This window comes from Amblyomma maculatum, chromosome 10 (genome assembly GCF_055883805.1).
Source record: "Amblyomma maculatum isolate TAMU_Amacu chromosome 10, ASM5588380v1, whole genome shotgun sequence".
NCBI classification, from domain to species: domain Eukaryota; kingdom Metazoa; phylum Arthropoda; class Arachnida; order Ixodida; family Ixodidae; genus Amblyomma; species Amblyomma maculatum.
In genome coordinates this window covers 41,696,592-41,717,749 of record NC_139353.1, presented here as the reverse complement: position 1 = coordinate 41,717,749, position 21,158 = coordinate 41,696,592, and the positions used below count along the sequence as shown (strand labels likewise).

The 21,158-nt window shown below is 45.8% G+C and overlaps 1 protein-coding gene across 5 annotated transcripts in view; it reads left to right on the top strand.

Moving 5' to 3' along the window:
- Positions 1–21,158, top strand: part of LOC146176259 (uncharacterized) — a 326,256-nt gene that overhangs the window by 10,087 nt on the left and 295,011 nt on the right. The window contains exon 1 of one of the 5 annotated variants that reach the window (XM_084582579.1): positions 15,990–16,725. The exons of the other annotated variants lie outside the window; for them this stretch is intronic. Coding sequence (XP_084438705.1) covers positions 16,527–16,725 — 199 coding nt within the window. The 5' untranslated portion in view covers positions 15,990–16,526. Of the gene's footprint in view, positions 1–15,989; positions 16,726–21,158 lie in introns of those variants that run through there. 5 annotated transcript variants of the gene reach the window in all.

Genomic DNA, 21,158 nt, shown 5'->3' with positions numbered 1-21,158 from the left:
TTCCTATTCGTTAGCCGCTCCAGCGGAGTATCGCATATTGCCAACGAATGTCAACATGACCGCAGCGGGCGAATTTTTCGCACCTTAAAAGACAGGAAAAAAAGAGAAGGAACCGAGGATAACAACCATTATCTGTACCGTTCACTCGCAGGGAAAACATATACTCACGTGATGGTGTGCGGACTTTGAGCGTTTACCATTCGAATTAAATTGAATGCAGACATTTTGGTGCCTTCCCCGGCAGCGTATTTCCAAACCATATCCCGTAGGAGCACTCGAGGACACGACGCTCTCAGTGAGTTAAACGGCGATTGCTGCTGGAAGGTGTCTTGAACGCAACCTAAAGGTAACTACACTCACTAAAGGCAGGAAATGATTATGGTAAAGGTAGTTGCATAGTGTAGCCGTTGTCGTACCGTCACCTCATGGTTCTGTTCACGGCTGGTTTTTCGGCTATTAAGAACCAAAAGCATCACATAATTCAGCCTAAACGGGAACGCATCCCAGGAAAGTTGTTAGCAATTTATTTTAATGCTGTGAATTGTAAAAAAAAATTCGGAAAAATTGCAATCAGGGGATTCGAATAGATGTTTTGAGTACTGAGATATATGAAGTATTAATACAATGCACCACAGAATTTGAGTCTTTATTGCCTTCTCAGACAACAATTCAAACAATACAGGCATAAGCGATACGAACGGCTGGCTCTTATTCCTTATGACAATATTTCCGCTATAATTGTCGCCAGGTGACATTGCCGAGAGGACCTTACCGTTCAGAGAACGGAATCATGCGCCAGAGCGTCATCTGCTCGAGTGCTCCTACGGGATATGGTTTGGCAATACGCTTCCCGGATTTTCTTCAGCGTAAGCTGCGTCTCTTAAGGCACGGCTCTCTTGAAGAAACCTCTCAAGAACTGAGGCAATAAAGCCCCCATAGCATTATCTTGTGCGCGAACTTGTCTGTTGCCCATGCGCTACATAATAGCGCATCAACTTCCGGCTCCCTCCTCTATACTCGTCAACAATTGTGACTCGAAACAACTGAATGAATCCTAGAATAGATCAAAGGACACTGCGGGTTTTATTAGGGCTTAAACTCATCCGCATAAATATTTTCATATCTAAATTCGCGTTCACGCTCAGCTCAGTCGCCGAACTTATAACGCTGCCAGTTTTTCTTGCTTTCTGGTTCTTCCGGCTAGACAGCTACAATAGAGTGGGTAAACCGGCACATTTATTTACGGGCTATACCTCGACACTTATGCCATATACGCAATTTTAAAACGAAAGCCTTTAATGGCTCATGCTGTCGTGGACAAAATGTGTTCCGCTTTTGCGGCGGCTCTGATTGGCCGCGGCGGGATGACGTCATAGAGGTATCGACCAATCATAGAGCACCACCACAGCATGCGGTAATGCGTGCCTTATATGGCCATATGTCAATCAATAATCAATTACGAATTGATTATTAATTATAATTGGTGGTCAAATAAGTAATTCATTAATTAACTGAATATTGAATAATAAATTATTGACTAATTAAATAAGTATTACCTACTTAATGACTAATTACTTTAATAATTAACTAATGCTTAATTAATTAATTAAGTGCCAGTTGCATAGCAGAATGCGGCACTCAGGCTTTCGCCTTTCACTTCTTTAGTCGCTAAAGTGCCTCGTAATTTTTACATTGCATGATCCCGTACACAACGCGTGGCCAGTGACGCGTGGCATGTGTTGTGCCGCCAATTTCTCAGATCTGAAATGTTGAGGAAACACTATGTTGTCCCTTAAAATTATCGAAGCAAGCCCAGGAACAATCAACGGCAGAGCAGTAAGAAAGGAATTACTATGAGCGTTATACAACAGCAAGGTTTGTTCCCTTAATAGACAAAGGCTTCTTCATTTGATCGGCAACCCTTCCCAACCAAGCATGAAAAAAAAAAAATTCATCCCAGTTTCTCTGTTTTTTACACTTAAGTACAGATTACAACTAAAAGGGCACACCTGAGCTAGAGATAAGAAAGCAGCGCCGACTGGCTACCAGAATAAAAAAAAAGAAAAGAAAAACGAATGGGAGACCGGAATTCCGCTGCCGGGCCGATGGTGGCGTCCGTCCGAGACGATAATTTCGGAAGCTCCCCCCTCGGTGCTTTTGCTTCCCTGTCAACACTGAGGGCCTGACGTCACAGGAGGAAATCGACGTTCAAGGATTCGCGCAACACTGTCTACGCTAAAACTGCCGCTCCGGTTTAAGACGGGACGTGGCCGAAAGGCGACGTCCGTCCCTCCTTCAAACAAGACGGCTCGTGCCCTTCGACAACACCGCTCCCTTGCTGTTCTTTCAGCAGTAAGTCGCAAGCGGTTGCGGCTGTCCAGCAGGATGTGCAGATGCTATACCGCCATGGAACTACTGGACTCCCTGTGGCTTCTTATCAGGCGTGTTGAGCGTAAATACCGCGATAATCTTGTACGGTTTGCCCCTACTACCAAGGGGCTTATCGAGGACGCTCATCCCGTTCCGACCCATCCGACTGCTGCGAGAACAAATTTCGTGGACTAGCTAATTTTAATGTTATGGTACCAGAATTTTTTAGCCAACTTTAGATCAACGATTTATTTGAGATACTGTAATTTAGAAAATTAAAAAACTTATCAATACACTCAATTTTAAGGACCAGTCGGCCGGGACAAATTCAAGTTGGGCTGCATTGGATACATGCCTTTATTTTTATTTTTATCCTATATACCGAGTTCTTTCTTCCTGTCAGTCACCTATTTGATTTACCCTACCGATTCCTTACTATCCCTTTATTTCCGCCGCCCCAGTTCAGGTGCTTCATATATTAGCAGATACCGGAGCCGGAAAACGTATTTTTCTTCTGCTTTTGATAATATTTATTTAATGTATAACCACTTACTACTACTACTACTGCACTGATAGATATAGATTATCGCTTTTTAACGAGAAAGAGGGTGAAACAGGAGCTTTTGTGAAGTAGAAAAATTCAATAAATCAAATGCGTGTGTGTTCATCATAGGCCGACTTCGCAAGTAAACAACCGCGTACCGATGCAGTTTATTGTTTTTTTCTTCAAGGGGACGGGAGCACGGATATCAGAGGTTAGACTACATTGCCAATCATTTAGAAACGTTGACCAAGGAGTTATTTACAGTATAGACGTCACGATTTTGAATCGAGTAGTGGGCAAATTTTAAAGGGCAATCTTCTGACAGCAAAAACGGGCCCTTTGCTAGAAAACAAAAACCAACAAAGGCTAAAAAAAAAAAAAAATGTGAGTTTTACTGAAGAAATAGCTTTAATGAGAAAAAAAAATCGAAAGAGACTCGGCGTCCCTTTTAATGGGTCGCCAATGGTCCAACGCGTAGATGCTGACCTGCTCTGGCAACGCACTGCAGGCTACGAGGGAACGTTGACTATACTGCAACTACATGTTGGTACATTACGTGGCGAAAAACAGGTGCGAAAGATAGCTGAACCACAATTGGAAATTAAAACCGCAGCAGACACAGGACAGAGGGAGGCACGGCGGTTGTAATTTCCAAATGTATCACCAACTGGCCTACATAAACACCCTCCTGAAAAATACTTACACAGAGGCTTTCGCTCACACTTACACAGCTCCACCCCGTCACTTGCACGTTTGCTCCTACTATCTTCTTTTTATTTCCTCACTACTATATTTCTTTTTTTTTTTTCCAGTCGGAAAAAAATGCAGAAACTTTTTTGTTGTTACGACAGAATTTCTGTTGCGGTTTTTTGACAAAAATCCTGTTGTGACAACAGAACCTTCTGTAGTGACATCAGAATTTTCTGTAGTTATGGCAGAAAAGTGCTACAGAACTACAGACAACAGAAAGCTACTACAGAACTAGGAAAGTACTCTAGAGCTACAAATAAAAGCTGACCTTTACGACAGAACTACAGAATATTTTGTCGTATTTTTGACACGGTTCTGTAGTTTTTTCGACTGGGTTTCTTTCCTTCCTTTGCATTTTATTTTGCTTTTATTGTTTCGTCTCTCTCCTCTTTCTTTCGGCCGCTGTCTCCGCCTCCGACGCCGCCGTTTGGAGCAGCATCTTCCCAAGGGCACGAGTTGCAACCTTCGTTCGAAGTCCCACTCGCAAGCTCCTGCGTTCTCGCCAGCATTCCGCGACTGCTACGCCGGCGCTGTTTCCGTATCCGTTCCCTGTGGAAAGAGAGAGTAAGCGCTACTTTCGCGTTCGACGGCCGTAAATCACGCACGGAGAAAGCCGCGAGTGAAATGCGTGTCAGTGGGGAAGAAGAGAAGAAGTGTATCCTTTCCTCCTCCTTCGTGCACCTCAGGAACGAACAGACCGAGAGCCGGCCGCTGAGCTTGCTTGAAGAGCGCATATGTACCACCGGTATACCATGCGTGGTAGTGAAGATGTCTTTTTGAACAGTGCCCACAAAATTGACTCCGCCGTCTTCTCTCATTATCAGACATGGCAGTGATTGAATTACAGTAATGAAATTACTGTAATTTTATTACTTTTTTCTGTAATTTGTAACATAACGAATTACTTTTTCAGATTTGTAATTTAGTAATGTAGTAAATTACTTTTTTGGTAGTAATTTCGCAGCAAAGTAATTAATTCCTCTCGAAATAACTTTTACTACAGTGCGCCATCACTCCTTCAATAGGCAACAAAGTAGAGTGCGCGAAAGCAGGAAGGACGTGCTGCAATTCGAAGCCAGCGTAACGGATTGGCAAAAGGAGACAGAATTGAGCAGAACTATAGTCAACTAGAAATCTCTGGAGAACAAGTTGTTGTTTTGTTTAATAGCTTTACTTAGTTTTTACATTTATGAAAACTAGAAAGTAATTTCAAAGTAATTGAATTACTCAGTAGAAGTAATTGTGATGTAATTTCATTACTTTTGGGGAGCAGTAATGAGCAATGTAATTTAATTACTTTTCCGCGATTTTCAGCAAAGTAATTAGTAATGTAATTTAATTCCTTTTTAAAAGTAATTTTGCCATGTAGGCTCATTATCCGCATGGTGGCGGTGCTTTCGAATATTTTGGAAAGTTACACCCACTATCTCAATATCAGCTCTTACTATATGACAGAATTAGTTGATCTAATTGGACGTTTGCAGTCCCTATTCGCAAATATACAGTGAATACGAAGAGGCTGGCTTTTAACGCTTGTTATGGGACGATTTATGCCTAGCGTCATCTACAGGAGATGCCTTAATGGAGCATAAATTCAAGACAAAATGGGACATGTAATGCAGCGGCAAATTTTCAGCCTAGAGGAACAATGAGGACAGCTACATCGAAATGCTGGTCTCAGCAAGAATTGGTTCCCTCTCTGTTGAGTGTTGACGTTTGTCCGGTGTCAAAAAAGGGCATTCATGGCTGAGATACCTGAATTTAAAATTTTAAATTCGTTGTTGACACATTTATTTTACTCCCGATATCGGCCACTGACGGCGTGCACCCGTATTTTATTGATTTGAATTTCTGACCTATGAAAGCTCCAGTCTAGATTAGAGCGGTTTCTTCCTTATTAAGCGCCGTCACCGCGTCCCTTTAAAGAAGAAAAACTTATTTAAAAACTGAATTATCAGCCATGAACGAATATTCTATTAGACAATTCATGTGCTGCTGTGCCCAAACTGCGTTCATGTATCCGCATTGTTCTCTTTGTTCTGTCGTCATGGCAACCTTCCTTCCTTTCTTTTATTGTTTCCCGCTCACCCCCCCCCCCCTTTTTTTTTGCAATGTTTTGAATCGGGTAGCGTTTCATCAAGTAGGCTTACCTTTAAGCTTTCTTTCGACTAATTTGCTGAATTTCTTCATCTTGTGCTGCCAGCTGATGTCTGGTTCTGGAAGTAAAACGACAGGGACGTATCGCTAGCTTCAGGAGTGCAGGCAATTAGATGCGAGCTGATACACGCGGAATAGAACCCTAATATAAAGGGCTGCAGGGATTCCCGAACGGGGGAGGGGGGAGGGGGTTGCTTTCCCTAAAACTTTCTCAAGATGGGACGCCCCGAACCCCTCTCATTTCCCCACAACATTATCCCCAGTCGTGAAATATTTACATTCTGATTAGCAACAAACGTATGCTGGTGGGGAAGCACTTTGGGAGCATATGGAGGTGCCTATTAAGACGTGTTTTCCTCCGAGCAGGTTTTATTCTGCAGCGCAACTGGAGAAAAGGTCTTTGACATTATTTTTGCATTTGATTAGCGACGGCAGTCTAAGAGAGAAAAAATATATATATATATAATTGGGGGGATCCCTTAAGCTTCGCACTCAAAAGCCATAACGCGATAATGCTTTAATGACTCCAGCCTGCGGCTCCTTTCGCGCTCGCGTAAACGCACATATCTACTCGCTTAATCACTAATTCCTCAATTTGTGTCTCGATTATCTCTCACACGCAGTTTACTATATACCGTTGTAAGGTTACCACATGGCGTGAAAGATCACCTGGATAAAGCCCTGCTACAAGCAACTCGTACGGACGGGTCTCTTCTCAACCACCCATCTGAAATGAGCAGCCGGAGCACGTGGTCTCATGACGTCACAAAATCCGACGACCAATCACTGGCCGTCCACGTCACCTGACAACTAATGCCTGCCAAAAGCTTGCCTGTGATTTTCGCCTCCGACACCGACGCCGGCACCTAATTTTCTGGAGAGCGATACCTTCAAAACTGCCGCTTTAAATGCTAACTTAAGCGAGTCTACTGGTGCAGAAGTCTGACAATGGCAATGGGACCCTGGTCAGTTGTTTCACACAGTGAAAAGTGATGGAGAGGGAAGGGAGAGTGCGAATTGCACGGGGTTACCATGGCAATGGGACCCTGGTCACTTGCTTCACACAGTGAAAAGTGATGGAGAGGGAAGGGAGAGTGCGAATTGCACGGGGTGACCATGGCAATTGCACCCTGGTCACTTGCTTCACACAGTGAAAAGTGATGGAGAGGGAAGGGAGAGTGCGAATTGCACGGGGTGACCATGGCAATGGGACCCTGGTCACTTGCTTCACGCAGTAAAAAATGATGGAGAGGGAAGGGGGAGTGCGAGTGGAACTGTGACAATGTAACAGGCAAGGAATTGCACGGGGTGACCAGACGTGGAAAGAGCTATGTTCAATGACGTCTATGTCTTGTTTTACGGGTTGGTATAGGACGCATATTCAGGTACGGAAATCAGAAAAGTGCTTTTGGCTTGAACGGCTTCCGTCTTCGACAGCCTAGCGCGGAACATTCGACCGCGGCCGCTCAGTAGAGGTGCACTGCGCGGCCGTGACTCGACATTGAGAATGCTAGCCACGCGCAAGTGATTTTCTGTATTGCTGTAAAGGATAGTCTCTGTGACCCAGGACCACTTCAAACTCCGGCTTTGCAGCGAGTGCGAAAAGTAGCCCTTCAAAATCGATATGTCCTCACAGCATATGGCATCGCAGAGTGTATAGTATTCTCACAATTACAAGTGAAAGCATCCCCACTGAGTTACACGTTGTTCGCTACTGGCAAGTGAAAGATGGCGGTAGTTGTCAATGTCAAATTTTACTTACGCGAAGCAGAAAAAACATTGCAAGCTGTATCAAAAGGAAACGAAATTTATCAAAGAGCCTGCGGGCCTTAGGAACAGTAAAATGCCACGGGGACGAGTCACGCACTAAACTCGAGAATGTAGGCTTCTCCGTTGCGTGGGTCTGCTGTTTTGCATACGGCGTGTGCGATGCTCGCCTCCCTCGAAGGCAGAGCGAGACACGTAGGCGTCTAGTTCTATGGAGCTAGGCAACTACATGATGACACCTAGCGTGCATAAGAAATTGCTTTCGCACTGCTCTCATGGACGACGACATGGTTAAGTAGACTGCCCGTCTTGTTTCCAGAACTGCAAACCTGTACATGAAATTTGTTCGCCGTCGGTTAACCCATTTGGATAGCCGGAATAGCAGCTTGGGCTTGTTGGTTATGCATCAGCGCTCGTTGTGTCGTTTTCTAATCTTGTGCTCCCCTCCACGTTCCGCGCTGCTACCTCAAGATCGATTTGGATAGACTGTCGATTCTAAACTTCTGGACATTTCATTCGATTAGTGCAGTCGAATTATCGGCAGGCTTTCACATTAATTTGGCATTTAAATTTATTCGGCGTGCAAAGCTGTGCCCCCCCCCCCCCCCCCCCCCCCTTTTTTTTTTCAGAAACAGCTAGATGCACGAAGTGTACTTGCTATGTGTCACGTCGCCTTCTAAAACTGCTGTATTATTGCGGTAGTCAAAATATTGTTACTCTAGTCAATTAATGGGCCGGTACCAAATATTACATACAATATCCGGCTAGTGCACGCACTGATCCATGGATGAATCTTCCCGCATGAAAAGAAGTCGGGAGTGGCACTATCTGGTGGGTGCTGACGAGATCGCGCCATCTAAATGTTAACGTGATCAAATATGTAGGCCTCGAGTAATCAGACACACTTATACGGTGAAGAGGGGCTGTAAGACAACTCACCAAACATAAATAAGTGAACTGTTTAAAAACAGAAGTGGAATAATTATATTGATCAGAAAAAAAGAAAACAAACGATGGAATCAGAACTGGAATTTACTGTTTAGTTGTATGGAATAGAAACAGAATTGGTACAGAACCAGAGTTAGAACAGATTGGCAAGCGAAAGAAAACACTGTCTCATCCAATCAGCACCAATCTAATTGGGCGCTCCAATTTTTTACGTGTACTTAACAGTGCACATGATTTAGCTCACCGCGAAGATAACAAAAATTACAAAAATTCATTACACTTCTTGTAAATTCCTGTGAAAATCATGCAAATGTAATTAATTGCTATTTACAGTTGAGAGAAAAAAAAAAGCAGCGGCATTACAATGTATATTACTTCCCATAACTAACGCAGTTACCTTTTCATTTCGACGCATATATACAAACAGATACATCTGGCGACAGCTCCCAGAATTAAGCGTCTTGATCTGAGCGACGAAATAATTTCAGAATGTTCGGCCCGCTTTGCGGCTACAAAAACCAAAACAATGGTGGCGAAATTATAGTGCAATTCTGAAGGTAGTAATTCTTGTGTGAAATTATTTTCCCGAAGAAATTTATTGCATTACCAGTCAATGCACCGCGAAGGCAATTCATGACGTTAGAGATTACCAAATCGTGAATGAATTTGATGCTATCGCAGAACAATAATATACTTACTGCCATGTCTGGCTTGATGTAATCCCAAGTAACGGGGTCCGCTTCGTGTATATGCCTACCTGGGTAACCGTACATCACGATTTAACCATTATCGGTGGTCACATTACTTTCACAACTCCAGAGTTTCACCATGATTTCAAATCTCTACCCAAAAACAACGTTACTACTCTTGCAGTACATGATTTCTTGCTTTCTCGATTCTATTTGCCAAAAACAATCCGTGCAAGGTTACACGGCTTGCCGGAACTTGATCCAGCAAAAAGAAGCTCCCACACGCGCGATTTTACCCTTCTTTCGAACATCGAGCCATCGAGCGACCACCGGGCTTTCCGATGTTAAGGTCGCTATTTTTATATCGCCGACTCACAAAGGCACCGCTCAGCAACGCTGCCGGCTAGCGGTAGGAACAGTACCGGGTGCGCGGATTCTTTCGCAATCTATTGACGACCTTGGCCTCGGATCTTGGTCCTCCACGTGACGCAACATAAACATTTCTCCTCCGGTTTCACGTGCGTTTTTTCTTTTTTCTTTATTATACTCGTTCACTCCTTCCATCTTCGCCTCCTTCCTTCTTTCTTTCTTCCTGCTTTCTTTGTTTTAAGGGTTCTTTTTTTTTTATTTTTTCGACTAGACTAGGTGACGTTCTTTCTGTGTTTCTAGTTTTCTTTCTTACTTCTTCGTACTTTTGTTCTTCACTGTGGATTCCAAAGAACGTTCTAGAAACGCCCGCCCATTTTTTCACACCACCCCATCCGGTACCCCCTCGCGACATAGCGGGAGAGCCTTCCCCGCCATGCTGTTGGCCCAGACACCCCGTCGGTTAACGGCGACTGGAAATAAAAAATGAGCGTCGGTGCTTTCGCAGGGAATGGCAGGCACGGAGGCAAAGATTAAAGGCTGTGTACAGTGACAGCCGCTTGAGGCAATAAGCCTGAAACGCCGTATACTTAGCCCGTCACAGAAACTCCAGTGGTCGAAGCATTTCTGGAGCCAGAATTCTACTAAGTCGTCCTCTTCTATTCGTGCTTCTTCCACTCCATCCGTCCAGTTTGCCTTTACGGGGACTACAAGGATGATCGTCCGGAAAAATGAAGGTGTGTCGGGGAGGGGGTACCGGTGATGATCACAACAAACCATTCTGTGCGTCCGACGATACACCCCTGTAGGAGTCGTTTCAGTATAGGACTACGCATTTCGCATGCCACTCATTTCTTTACTAGTCTTCCGACTCACATTCGCACTCAATGCCGCGTCAGTGAACAGTTATTGGGAGCTCCATAATTAGACGAAAATTTCGGAAAGGGGCTATGCAGTGTCTTTTTAATCACCATCCTGGCGCTACCCTCTCGCGAAAGCAGACCCGAAATCAACTACTCATCGCTTCCGAAAAGGTATAATTTAATTAAATATTATTTAAGGAGAACGTTATGATAGTATGATAGTTCTGAACGCCTTGGCCATAACAAAAATATTTCTATACCTTACCTTTCTGTAGAACGATATCAGACCACGGTTTCTTGATGCTGTGAAGATAATGTCTTATTTGCTGTTATTTGTCTCCTCTGTTAGAGTGCACTTGACGTCATTGTGTTCGGACCACACAGAATGGTGCATTGCAACAACGTCATGCGTGACGTCATTGCATGCGGACCACAGAGCGTCGCAAGCTGCGTGCGGCTTTATGTGTTGATGCGCCTCTTCGCGTTGTCATGCCAGCTTGGCGCTGTGTTACACCCACGTTGCGGAGCCAGGAAACGTGCCTTTGACAGCTGTCGCTACGAAACGTTCCCCAATTGCTGTTCTATAGCGGTGACAATAGTAGCGGCTAGAATCACGTGACCTAGCTGGAGAAATATCGCCGGAGCTATAGATTTGGATGTCCTGTAGTACTCTGTCAGCAGAGTAATGGCTGCCTAACAAAAGGCGTAAGAAAGTGGGAGACAGCATCGTGTATGGCGGCATATGTCCCTTATGGCTCTCTGATGTCGTTATTTTTCAGAACAAGCATCAATTTAGGGCACGAGTGGCGAACGTGTGCAATGAGAATGAATGGTGAGAACGAATTAACCAGCTCGGAGGTACAGTAGAAAGGCGATCTGGCCAGGAAATGGGTCGGTGACGTGGAACTAAGCTGATTGGGGAGCATACATGTCAAAGAAGTGGGCGCACTCTCGATCAAGATCAGCTAAAAGAACGTGGAAAATTTATAGTTCCGCACCCCAGACGCCTAAGTATAAATATGTTAGTTGAGCGATTTCTATTACCGACTTTTTAACGAAGAACCCAACACATCCGCACTACAGTTCACCAATCAGCCGAAAACATTTATTAAGTAAAATTCAAAAGGTTGGCTGTATGGGAGGTACTATTTGACGGCCCCCGCAGAGTTTGCTGCTGATAGCCTGGTCCACCAGCTTCAACTGGTTATCCAGGCCCGAGCTGGACAGCGCCCACTGCTGCTGCGTAGCTTTTTTTTATTTTTTTTAATTTAATTAGGAGTATATTGATGTTGTGGTGGAAGCTCCATGTCATGTGATTAGCGTAGCTGCCTCATCACTTCAGTGGCATCTAGGTGTGCGATGTGTGGGATACGTTCGGCATAGTGTGTAGATGTTTGGACAATTATTATTATCCGGGATTTTTCGGGCTATTGGCTGTAGAATCCTTTATTGAGTTTTGGATTTTGTGTGGATAAACTTTGCTTGTATCTAGAGTCTCAGAATTCCATTCTAGGACGGTAACAAGTTTTTTGGATCTAGGGAGGGGATGTGTGATAGCATACCACCGAGGAACCCTGCCCGCAGCCTCATTTCCATGTTGTCTAGAGTGGCCTGGAGTCCAAACCAGTCTCTGCTTCGATCATCGTCCTGTTCAAAAATTGTTGATTTGGATTGCCTCTTATCCTACCTTTAAAGAAAGCCTCGCCGGGTCATATTAGAGCCCGGAACTATACCACGTAACCATATCGGGGGTGATGGCATGTCATGGGTCAAGCTAAATCGATTGTGCTGCGCCAACATATGTAGGCATCTGAGAATGAAGCGGTGATTCTCACTTCGTCAGCTCTCGAATTGTTCGTCTTCGTTTTGCGTCCGCCTAGTGCTTGCTAAATGCTCCTTCATTTCACTGGCTTCTCGTCAGACCGTTCGTTGCCATTAGCAGTCCTATGATCCTTACGCTTAGGAATGCATACCCTAAATTCTTTATTCATCAACTATTTAAGGAGCAGGGCCCTACTCATATAACGGACGAGTGGCACACCTCAAATGGTATGTCACTCAGGGGACTCATAATTTTGGACCGCTGATCATGTTTGATCCATGCGCGCTCCCTGTTGAGGTGCTCACGAATGGTATGGTCAGTGAGCTCTGGAATAAGGGTTCAATACTTCTGGTGACTGCTATAGAACGCTCAGACGTCCAAGTTAGCATTAGCCACTCTCACGAATGCTTTGTTAACACTGAACGAAGGGCAGCGTTGTGTAAGTATAGCGTACATGTCTCCGAGAGATTGCACCCTAAAAAAACACAAACAAAAAGTAATGAGTGAGCGCTTTGATAACACATTTTATTTGCTAATCAATCATCCGCGTCTCAGTTTGTGACAGTCAAATATTTCATAGAGCTGCTCTGATGCCTTTGAGAACTACGGTTCGTACACATCAACATGGTTGCGCGCATCGCCTGAGAAGACCGTTCATTTTTCGTACTTCGTCTGCCCATTCTTTTCCTCATGGCGTCGGCTATATCCAGACGCTCAATACAGATGGCGCTGCCTGACGCCCTCATCTAGGGTGCTTGAATCGGCTGCTGCCCAGCGCACATCGAAGCACCCTACCTTCCTCTTTCGCGTGAGAGCGGCGGGCTTTACCGTCGCGCGCTAGCGGCGGTACGGACGGGGTTTCAGGAAGTGGGTCAGCGACAGCCAGTAAACGGGCTGCGAGGAGCCCGTCGCAATTAGCGAAGAGAGAGAGAGGACGAAAGAAAGAGAAAGAGATGGGGACAGAGCAGCTAAGGAAACAGTGAGAGAAAGTGGTTCTTTCCAATGCCACCTAATCTAGAGGGCGCTGGTCTTTCTCCAATGGCTCAACCCTTCCACCCCTCCTTTCATAGAAGCTCTCTCTTCAGGAAAGACCACAGCCGGACCTTGCACGCCCTCTCCTTCCTCTCCAAAGCTTTTTTTTCTTTTTCTTTCTTCCTTCGCACTAACAGGGAGGCTCGCACGAAATCTCTCTCTCTCCACTCCAGTTGCGCAAACAAGCTTTTTTTTTTTGTTTTGTTTTTTTTTTTTTTAGTTTCTTGCGCTGTTCTAAATGCGTCACATGACTTCGAGACAACCCACCGGACCTTTGAGAAAAACGAAAACTTTGTGTTCCTTACTCTCGTTTTTTTTCCTTTCTTTTTTTTTTTTTCGGGGTGGCGAAATGCAACTTTATTCTAACTTGGCTTTCTTTCTTCTCCATCTCTCTTTGCCCATCCAACCTTGAAAAAAGAGAGGGGAAAGATAAAAGAAAACTTTCTAAAATTTGTTGGCAAGTGTCTTGTTTGTTTGGCACCTTTCTTTGGATTGAATAGAAAGTAACCAATACTTCAAGTTGCGTAACCGTGCGGCTCCTTATATGTAGGCGTGCGTATTCGTTTGGTCGTTGCAGACTTTCTTTTCGCCATTCGAAAGTCCGTAGAAATTGAGACGTTACCAAAATTGAAGAAGCGTCTGTGTTATGCGCTTCCTTATATACGTTTCGAACACCTAGCTATAATCATTTCTTTTTGACCCTCGAAGTTCTTACAAATGACATGAGAAAACAGACGCACTTGAAGCACCTTCTGCACAAAGCAAATCAGACAGGACTTGACCAAGATAATCTGGGATAATCTCTCTCCAGCCTGACTGGACTGATCAAACTCACCCGCTCTTGCAGCGCCACGGAAAAAAGGAAGTGCGCTGTTGCTAAGGGATTAACACTCTCCCCCATGTGCTCTGACTTCTATTTCTTTTCTCTTTTTCCGCTTGTTTCGTTCTGTACACGGACAGGTGCGATGGAAATACGCGGCGTCGGGGGCCGCGTGTATGAAGTCACCGCAACCAGGCGGTACCTTTGCTCATGTCAATGCGTGCCGCCGCGGCGCGTCATTATAACAAGGGGTTTGTGTTTTATGTAGTACTTTGGCGGCGCCTGCGGCGTCCGCTCCATCGGGTAACGTGCCCGAATGCAAATCCACAAACACCCTCATGCCGGCCACACGATGTGAATACCCCACAAACTCGATCCGAGCTGTGTGCCCAAAAAGCTGCAAACATCAATGGACGTCGTTAACTCTTACTCCTAAGAATTCTTGCTTTGAAGAAAGAAAGAAAGAAAGAAAGAAAGAAAGAAAGAAAGAAAGAAAGAAAGAAAGAAAGAAAGAAAGAAAGAAAGAAAGAAAGAAAGAAAGAAAGAAAGAAAGAAAGAAAGAAAGAAAGAAAGAAAGAAAGAAACTTGTGTGCTGCCGCCTGGACTCTCCTGACATGTCGAGCTTGTTATAGTCATCTCAGGAGTCACTTCAACAGCCTTCTCTCCGCTTCAGCCGTCCTCTATAGGTTATAGTTTTGTTTCTTCAGTTCACTGATATACGCACTCTTCCTAGTGTACATGTATATGTACACTAGTATATGTTGTAGTATATGTTGATTGGTATTTTTAATTCGTTTTTCACTCGTGATAATCCGTTGTGTGTAGTTCGCGCTCTAGGGCTCTGAGCTCTCTTCTTTCTTCCTTGTTTGTTCAGGACAATTTTCATTTCTTTCTCTCCTGATCGCTATAGCAGCCTTTTTTCTCCAGCCTGCTGCCTAGTCCTAGCACGCCCAGCTAGGCGCATTAGCCGCACGGCAAACACGCAGGTGCAGTTGCGAAGTGTGATGTGGTGGGCAGCGGAGAGGGGTTTCAACTAAATATCTACACAGCCCATTGTCTTCTGTAGCTTTTGCTTCGCCTTGAAGCTAGATCGCTATTCCCCTCTCTCTAACTCTTTGTTGTTATAATTATTTTTTCTTCTCTGTGCTCGCGTAATCGTGACCCGAGCGCGCGCGGCCTTCGCCGCATAGTCTGCTCAGACAGGCGTTGTCTGCTACACTCAAGCGCCCATAGTCTGCGTATGAGCGCTCGCGCCAGGACAAACGAACCATATTTCTACTTCCCTTTCTCCTTTCCCATCGACCTTTTGAAAGTCAACATATTCAGAAGCGAATGCAAAGGTTGCAAGCAAGCGAGAGTGAAAGGCGAGTGGAAGCCCGCTAGCGACGGCGAAGGCTGGTGCCGCAACGGCGGCCTTGTTCTGGAGAGACGGCGCGCAATCGCTGGCAGCGGTGTTGGCGGCGCTGATTGAATAAACTCGGCAGCGATCGTCGCGCTTCCATTGTGTGTCATTCATCCATGAAGAAGGTGATACAGACAGGATGATTAACGTGCGCGCCGTTGTCAATTTACCAGAACGGTTACGGTCACGTAACGGGTTAGCAGACGAACGGATGGTAGCGGCAACGGCGTCCACTACCGCTTTACAGGAACAGGAAAAAAAGAATAAGCCGTCTATTACGGAGTGAGGGAACGATAGAGGAGAATGCCGAGAGAGAAAAAGTGACGTAGTGATCGTAGTCGCCATGGCGACTGCGACGCGCTACGGAGAGCGCCTGCTGCTGGCGGAAAGCGGAAGCGTAGCTCACGAGAAGCTCAGCGTGCCGCTTCGCTCCCGGTGTGCAGTTCGCGCTCGCATTTCGATCGACGCCGCCAGTGGAGGCGCCGCAGCGTGTACGGCGAGAGAAGGCAAGCCGGTGTCCGCGCGAAGTGAAGGCAGTGCCTCTGGCTACGACACCTTTTCAACCTTGCATGCGATCGCATATTGTCACCTCTAGTGTCTGCTTCCGAGCGGTTGATTCAATGAGTCGTACTTGACGGAAGAGACGGGGCTGATACGTTAGACGAATCACACGCGCGCCGCGATCGGCTGAGCGTCGTCAAACGACGCGCTCTCCATCGCAGCTTGGCTTTCTTGATCGGCGCTGCCTTCAGGATTGCGGTGGTGCTCGTCGAGTCGGCGGTTGTGCTTGCATAAAGAGTAGAGCCAAGCAGTTCTCTCAACGATACCCACGACGCAAGTGCCTCGCTTCCGTGGCATCCGACTCCTTCCTTCATCGATGGGTGGTGGTGGTCGTCGGCCTGTGGTCGGGGCGGTGGCGTGCGTTGCGGCGAGGCCGACTTTAGGCGGGATTGTGTGACACGACGATACGGAGGAGTTTCGGGAGGAGACGCGACGATGCACCACCGGTCCACGCCGCCTTCTCCTCAGCGGCGACTGGATGGCGACGAGCCTCCGTCTCCCACCGGCAGCGGCAACGGGGGCAGGCCCCGGCACCTGCCCGTACACGAGCCGTACACGCAGCCGCCGTGCGTACGCCGAGGCATGCAGGTGCTGTCCAGTCGCCAGTACGACCTGCACATCCACTCTGCCAGAGGTACGTCACACTCTAATCCCGAGATGCGCGCAAACGCACAAAGCGTTTATCACCACGAGCGCAATATTTTTGCCAGATTGGGTGAAAGCGCGTCGCGTAAGGGTGGCGCATTCCAGTTTTTAATTATTTTTTTTTCCTCGGGAGCTTGAGGTACTGGGACAGCAAGGTTAACATCTTTTGGCATGGAAGCACCATAAGAACACGTGAAAAGCTAGAAAGAATTTTGTTCTTTGACTGAGGTTCGAGTATATGGGGAGCGTAGCCAAAATAATTGGTCTGTATAATAAATATGACCAATGACTAGAGAAATACGGCAAGGGAATTTGCACGTTTAAAAAGTAATATTTTACTAATCGTATATAGTTAGCGAGTTAAACGACTAGGTTGTAATAAATAGAGCATGCATCTTAAGGAACGACCATGCTGCAACCATGGCATATCCTATTATTTGGAAGGGCAATCAAATGGTATCTGATAATTTTAGTTGTTTGCCAGCCTCTTAAGCGTATAAGTTGACATACACCTAAATCTAGTTTGCCGTCGTCAGGTTGGGTTATGACCGGCGTCCTCGTGGTTGGGGAACTTGAAGAAAAATAAATTATTTCTTGCACGCCAAATATTTTTATACAACACTCATTGTGCAATTAACTCTCAACATTGTTAAATTCGCAAAACGTTGAAAAAGAAACTGCTGAGGAAGTAACTATATTTGGCACGTAATCGCATCATAAGGGCGTGTCATGAGCATCTATCCCGTGCTGCCTGTCACGTACTACGTATAACGATTCGTTATTTATTCTTCACTGTCGGTCTTTGGCCCCGAAGAAATTTCAGCGCTGTTGTTCCGTCTTGACAACCCTCACTGAAAGGCGTCGGGGCGTTGTTGTCCGCTGCAAGCAATTTTCGCACTTGCGTGCCACCGCGCACTTTCGCGAAGGGCGTGTCCCGCGGAAAACGAGCGCTGTGCATGATATTGGAGCGTCAATTAATGCGTTTCTATATCCAAGGTGCAAGTTCCATAGTGTGCACTTCTGTTAGTTAAATAAATTCATGACGGGACGTAAAGCACTGAAATGCAAGCGACACGCATCACTTCTGGACTCTGGGGAGTAGGTATACATACTCTCTAGTCGGCACTCTCCTAAGCTTAGCCACATGAATAAAATAAAAACAAAAATGCGATTTGGTTTTCTGAGAAACTTCGCAGCTCATTAATAGTTAATTATTAATTAGTGCATATGCTGATAATAATACTAATGAGTAATGAGTAGCCCTTCCCTCACTTGAAATCTACTCCAGCCTGGGGGGTTCTCCGAACACGTTGGATCATTTCTGCGGTATCTGGCTCGCAGCATTTCAAATACTCTTCGCACCTAAGCGTAGCAGCCGCACCAAGCACACTTGCGCGCGTTCTTTCTTTCTTTTTTCTTTTTTTTCTCTCGGTGTTGCGTGTAGTATGGGAGAGGGTGGTGTATAGACTCGCGCGCGCACCGCAGCTGTTTACCCCTCACGCCTTTGCCAACGGCGGTTTACGAGTCGCCCCGCTGCTGCTGCTCCGTCGGCGCTGTCAGGGTCACGATCACGGTCGAGGGCGCTCTGAATGCGCGCGTTCACATGCCAAGGATCCGTCCTTTTCGCCGGCCGCAATCAGCGCCATTCATTGCGTCGGTTGTAGAGTAAGTACCTACACTCGGAAGAAGAGGGCGAACAAGCGACCGCAACAAAAATTATACGAAGCTGGCAGTCTGGGCACGGTCGAAAAGGCGCAAAACTCGAGTGTAGCGCCCGGCGGTGACCTCGTCCTTTTCGGCAGTTCCGTCGACCCGAGCGTAAACGACCCTTGGTCATGCTCCTAATGTGGGCGAAGTGAAAAACGGAAGCGGAAAGGGGGAAAAAAAATGAAATACAGCTCGCCCTCTTCCAGAGTTCATTCAAAGTTTGAAGAAAAAAAGAAGAAAATTTGAAGAAAAAACAAATACAGCTCGCTCTCTTCAAGAGGTAATTAAAATTCTGAAAAAAAAAAAAGAAAGAAGAAAACACGTGAAGTGACTAGAAGCTTCGCCATAAGATAGTTTTCTATGCTTTTTACTCAATGCTACTGAAAATCAACGAATTTGCTCTGGACATAAATGTACCTTAATATGGTGTATATTATTTATTGCTTTTATTTTTCAGTAAATTATGCCGGTATCTTTAACACAGGCAGAAACGCATTGCCCATATATGCTCTGCGTTTAGTTTCGATGAACTCGAGAACCGAAAAAAAAAAAAAACATACTCGCGAACTATACTTCATATGTGCACTCAGCTTGCAAGTGGACTTTGTTGGAGTTTCGATGCTTCTATGGTCTCACCGTGCGCACTGTGGCCGTCTTTTCGGTATTATTAGCATTGAGACAACTTTTCGATGTCTGCTCGGGGTAGTAATCATGCCAGTACTGTTTAATGCCGGCATGCCGCACAGGGATTCATAAAGACTGATGTCAACACACCAATCATTACCACTCAGTCACCTCCGGCACTTGACTCAGCACCTATACAATTCCGTCAACTCTCGCCGCGGTGGCTCAGTGGTTACGGCGCTCAACTGCTGTGCCCAAGGACGCGGGATCAAATCCCGGCCAGGCGGCCGCTTTTCGATGGAGGCGAAAAGCAAGGCGCGCCCACGTGTGCTGTGCATTATCAGTGCACGTCAGTTTGTCCCAGGTGGCCGAAATTTCCGGAGCCCTCCACTACGAACTCTTTCACAGCCTGGATCACTTTGGGACATTAAACTCTGTAAACCAAACCAAACTAAACCAGGCCTGATAATTCCGATTTGTTAACGGCAACTCGGCAGCTTCGGCCGCGCCAGACGTATCTCCCAGCGAACTGCCCTAGCGAAAAAAGTATACGAGTCACAATAACCTCATACAGATTTCTCATAATAAACTCATACTAAACTCATACAAATCTCATACAATCTCTTATATTTCTTATACGTTGAATGATATTTTTATGAGATTATATGAGATTTATATGTGTTTAGTATGAGATTTGTATGAGTTTAGTATGAGAAATTTATATATGAGGTTATTGTGACTCATACGGTTTTTTCGCTAGGGTGTGTGTACAGTGGCGTAACGTGTTTACGGTTCGTGCCTGCCCCGCGGCACATATATCTCCCCGTCCCTTCTAAGAAGTGATCCTTCACTCGGGAACGGATTGCGCGTAATGCGGATGTGCTCGCTTTGCCTTCGCGTTCCGCCCGGCAGCGACGTCTCCGAACAAGACGGACAGACCTACAATCATATAGTACACATAAAGGCTGGCCGTGCCGGGCGCCCGTAACGGGATAGCCGTGGCATTGGGAAACTACGCAGCTAGCGCAATCGTTGCAAAGAGACGAGGTAAAGAGGTAGGGAGGGGGAGGACACTTATGAACATATTTTTATAATATTTTTTTTTGCGGCGGCGCTCTTGGCCCGGCTTCATGTGCGGGCCTTCCTAGCTCCAAGATTAAAACCGGTAGCGCCGGTTAGCGCGAGTAGCGGTTAGCGCGAGCGCCGCGAATTTTTTAGCGCTAACCGCTTCAAGGTTAAGGGCGTATGGTTTTCGCGTCACGTTTGGCAGGCCTGCTGATAATTTCGACATGTGCTTTTCTGGACACGTTGGGCTTCTGGACTTTCACGCTGAGCTGCCCAAGTCTCGGATGCAACTTTCTCTTAGTATGATTTTTCAAATTTTTTTATCTCGGTGTCCTCCTAAGGGAAATGACGGAGGGGGGGGGGGGGGGGGGGGGTGCTGCACGCATACAGAAGTAATTTAGCCAGCGATTGCTGAAATAATGCGCTTACTCACAAATATCGTCAATATGTGAAGCCTGTAACTGCAATTGGACACAACTCAAGTCGGCAGTGACCTCCACACACAATTGATCCGTAGCATTAAGTTGTTCGTTGCAAAGGCTTTTCTGATTACTAGCCCCCGCCCCCCCCCCCAAAAAAAAAAACAAAGAAAGAAAACGCTAACCATCCGATCAAGGTATAAGTTCAAGAATTTCGATACCTTTAGGTTGTTTGGTATAGTAAAATATTAAAAACTTATAGTTACTGTTTAGCAGAGTAATATACACGCGGCGTTCCGTGCCCCGCAGTTGCAACTGCTTTTTGTGTGTTTGTGTCTTGTATCTTACTTTAGAATTGGGGTCGCACCTATAAGGTATACGGATAGCAATTTCTCCTATTTTTATAAATGCACTGGCGCTGGCCCCGGTAGCGTAGCTTAATGGACAGTTTCTGCATCAACGTTTAACGGTTAACCAAATTTAGCACGCGAAATTAACCATAGGAAATTAATTAAGCATTTTGTTGTGGATGGCCCCTGATTGTAATTTATAAACCACAACTGGACTTCGTTTACCATGCACTGCACTATGAGCGCATCGCATGAGC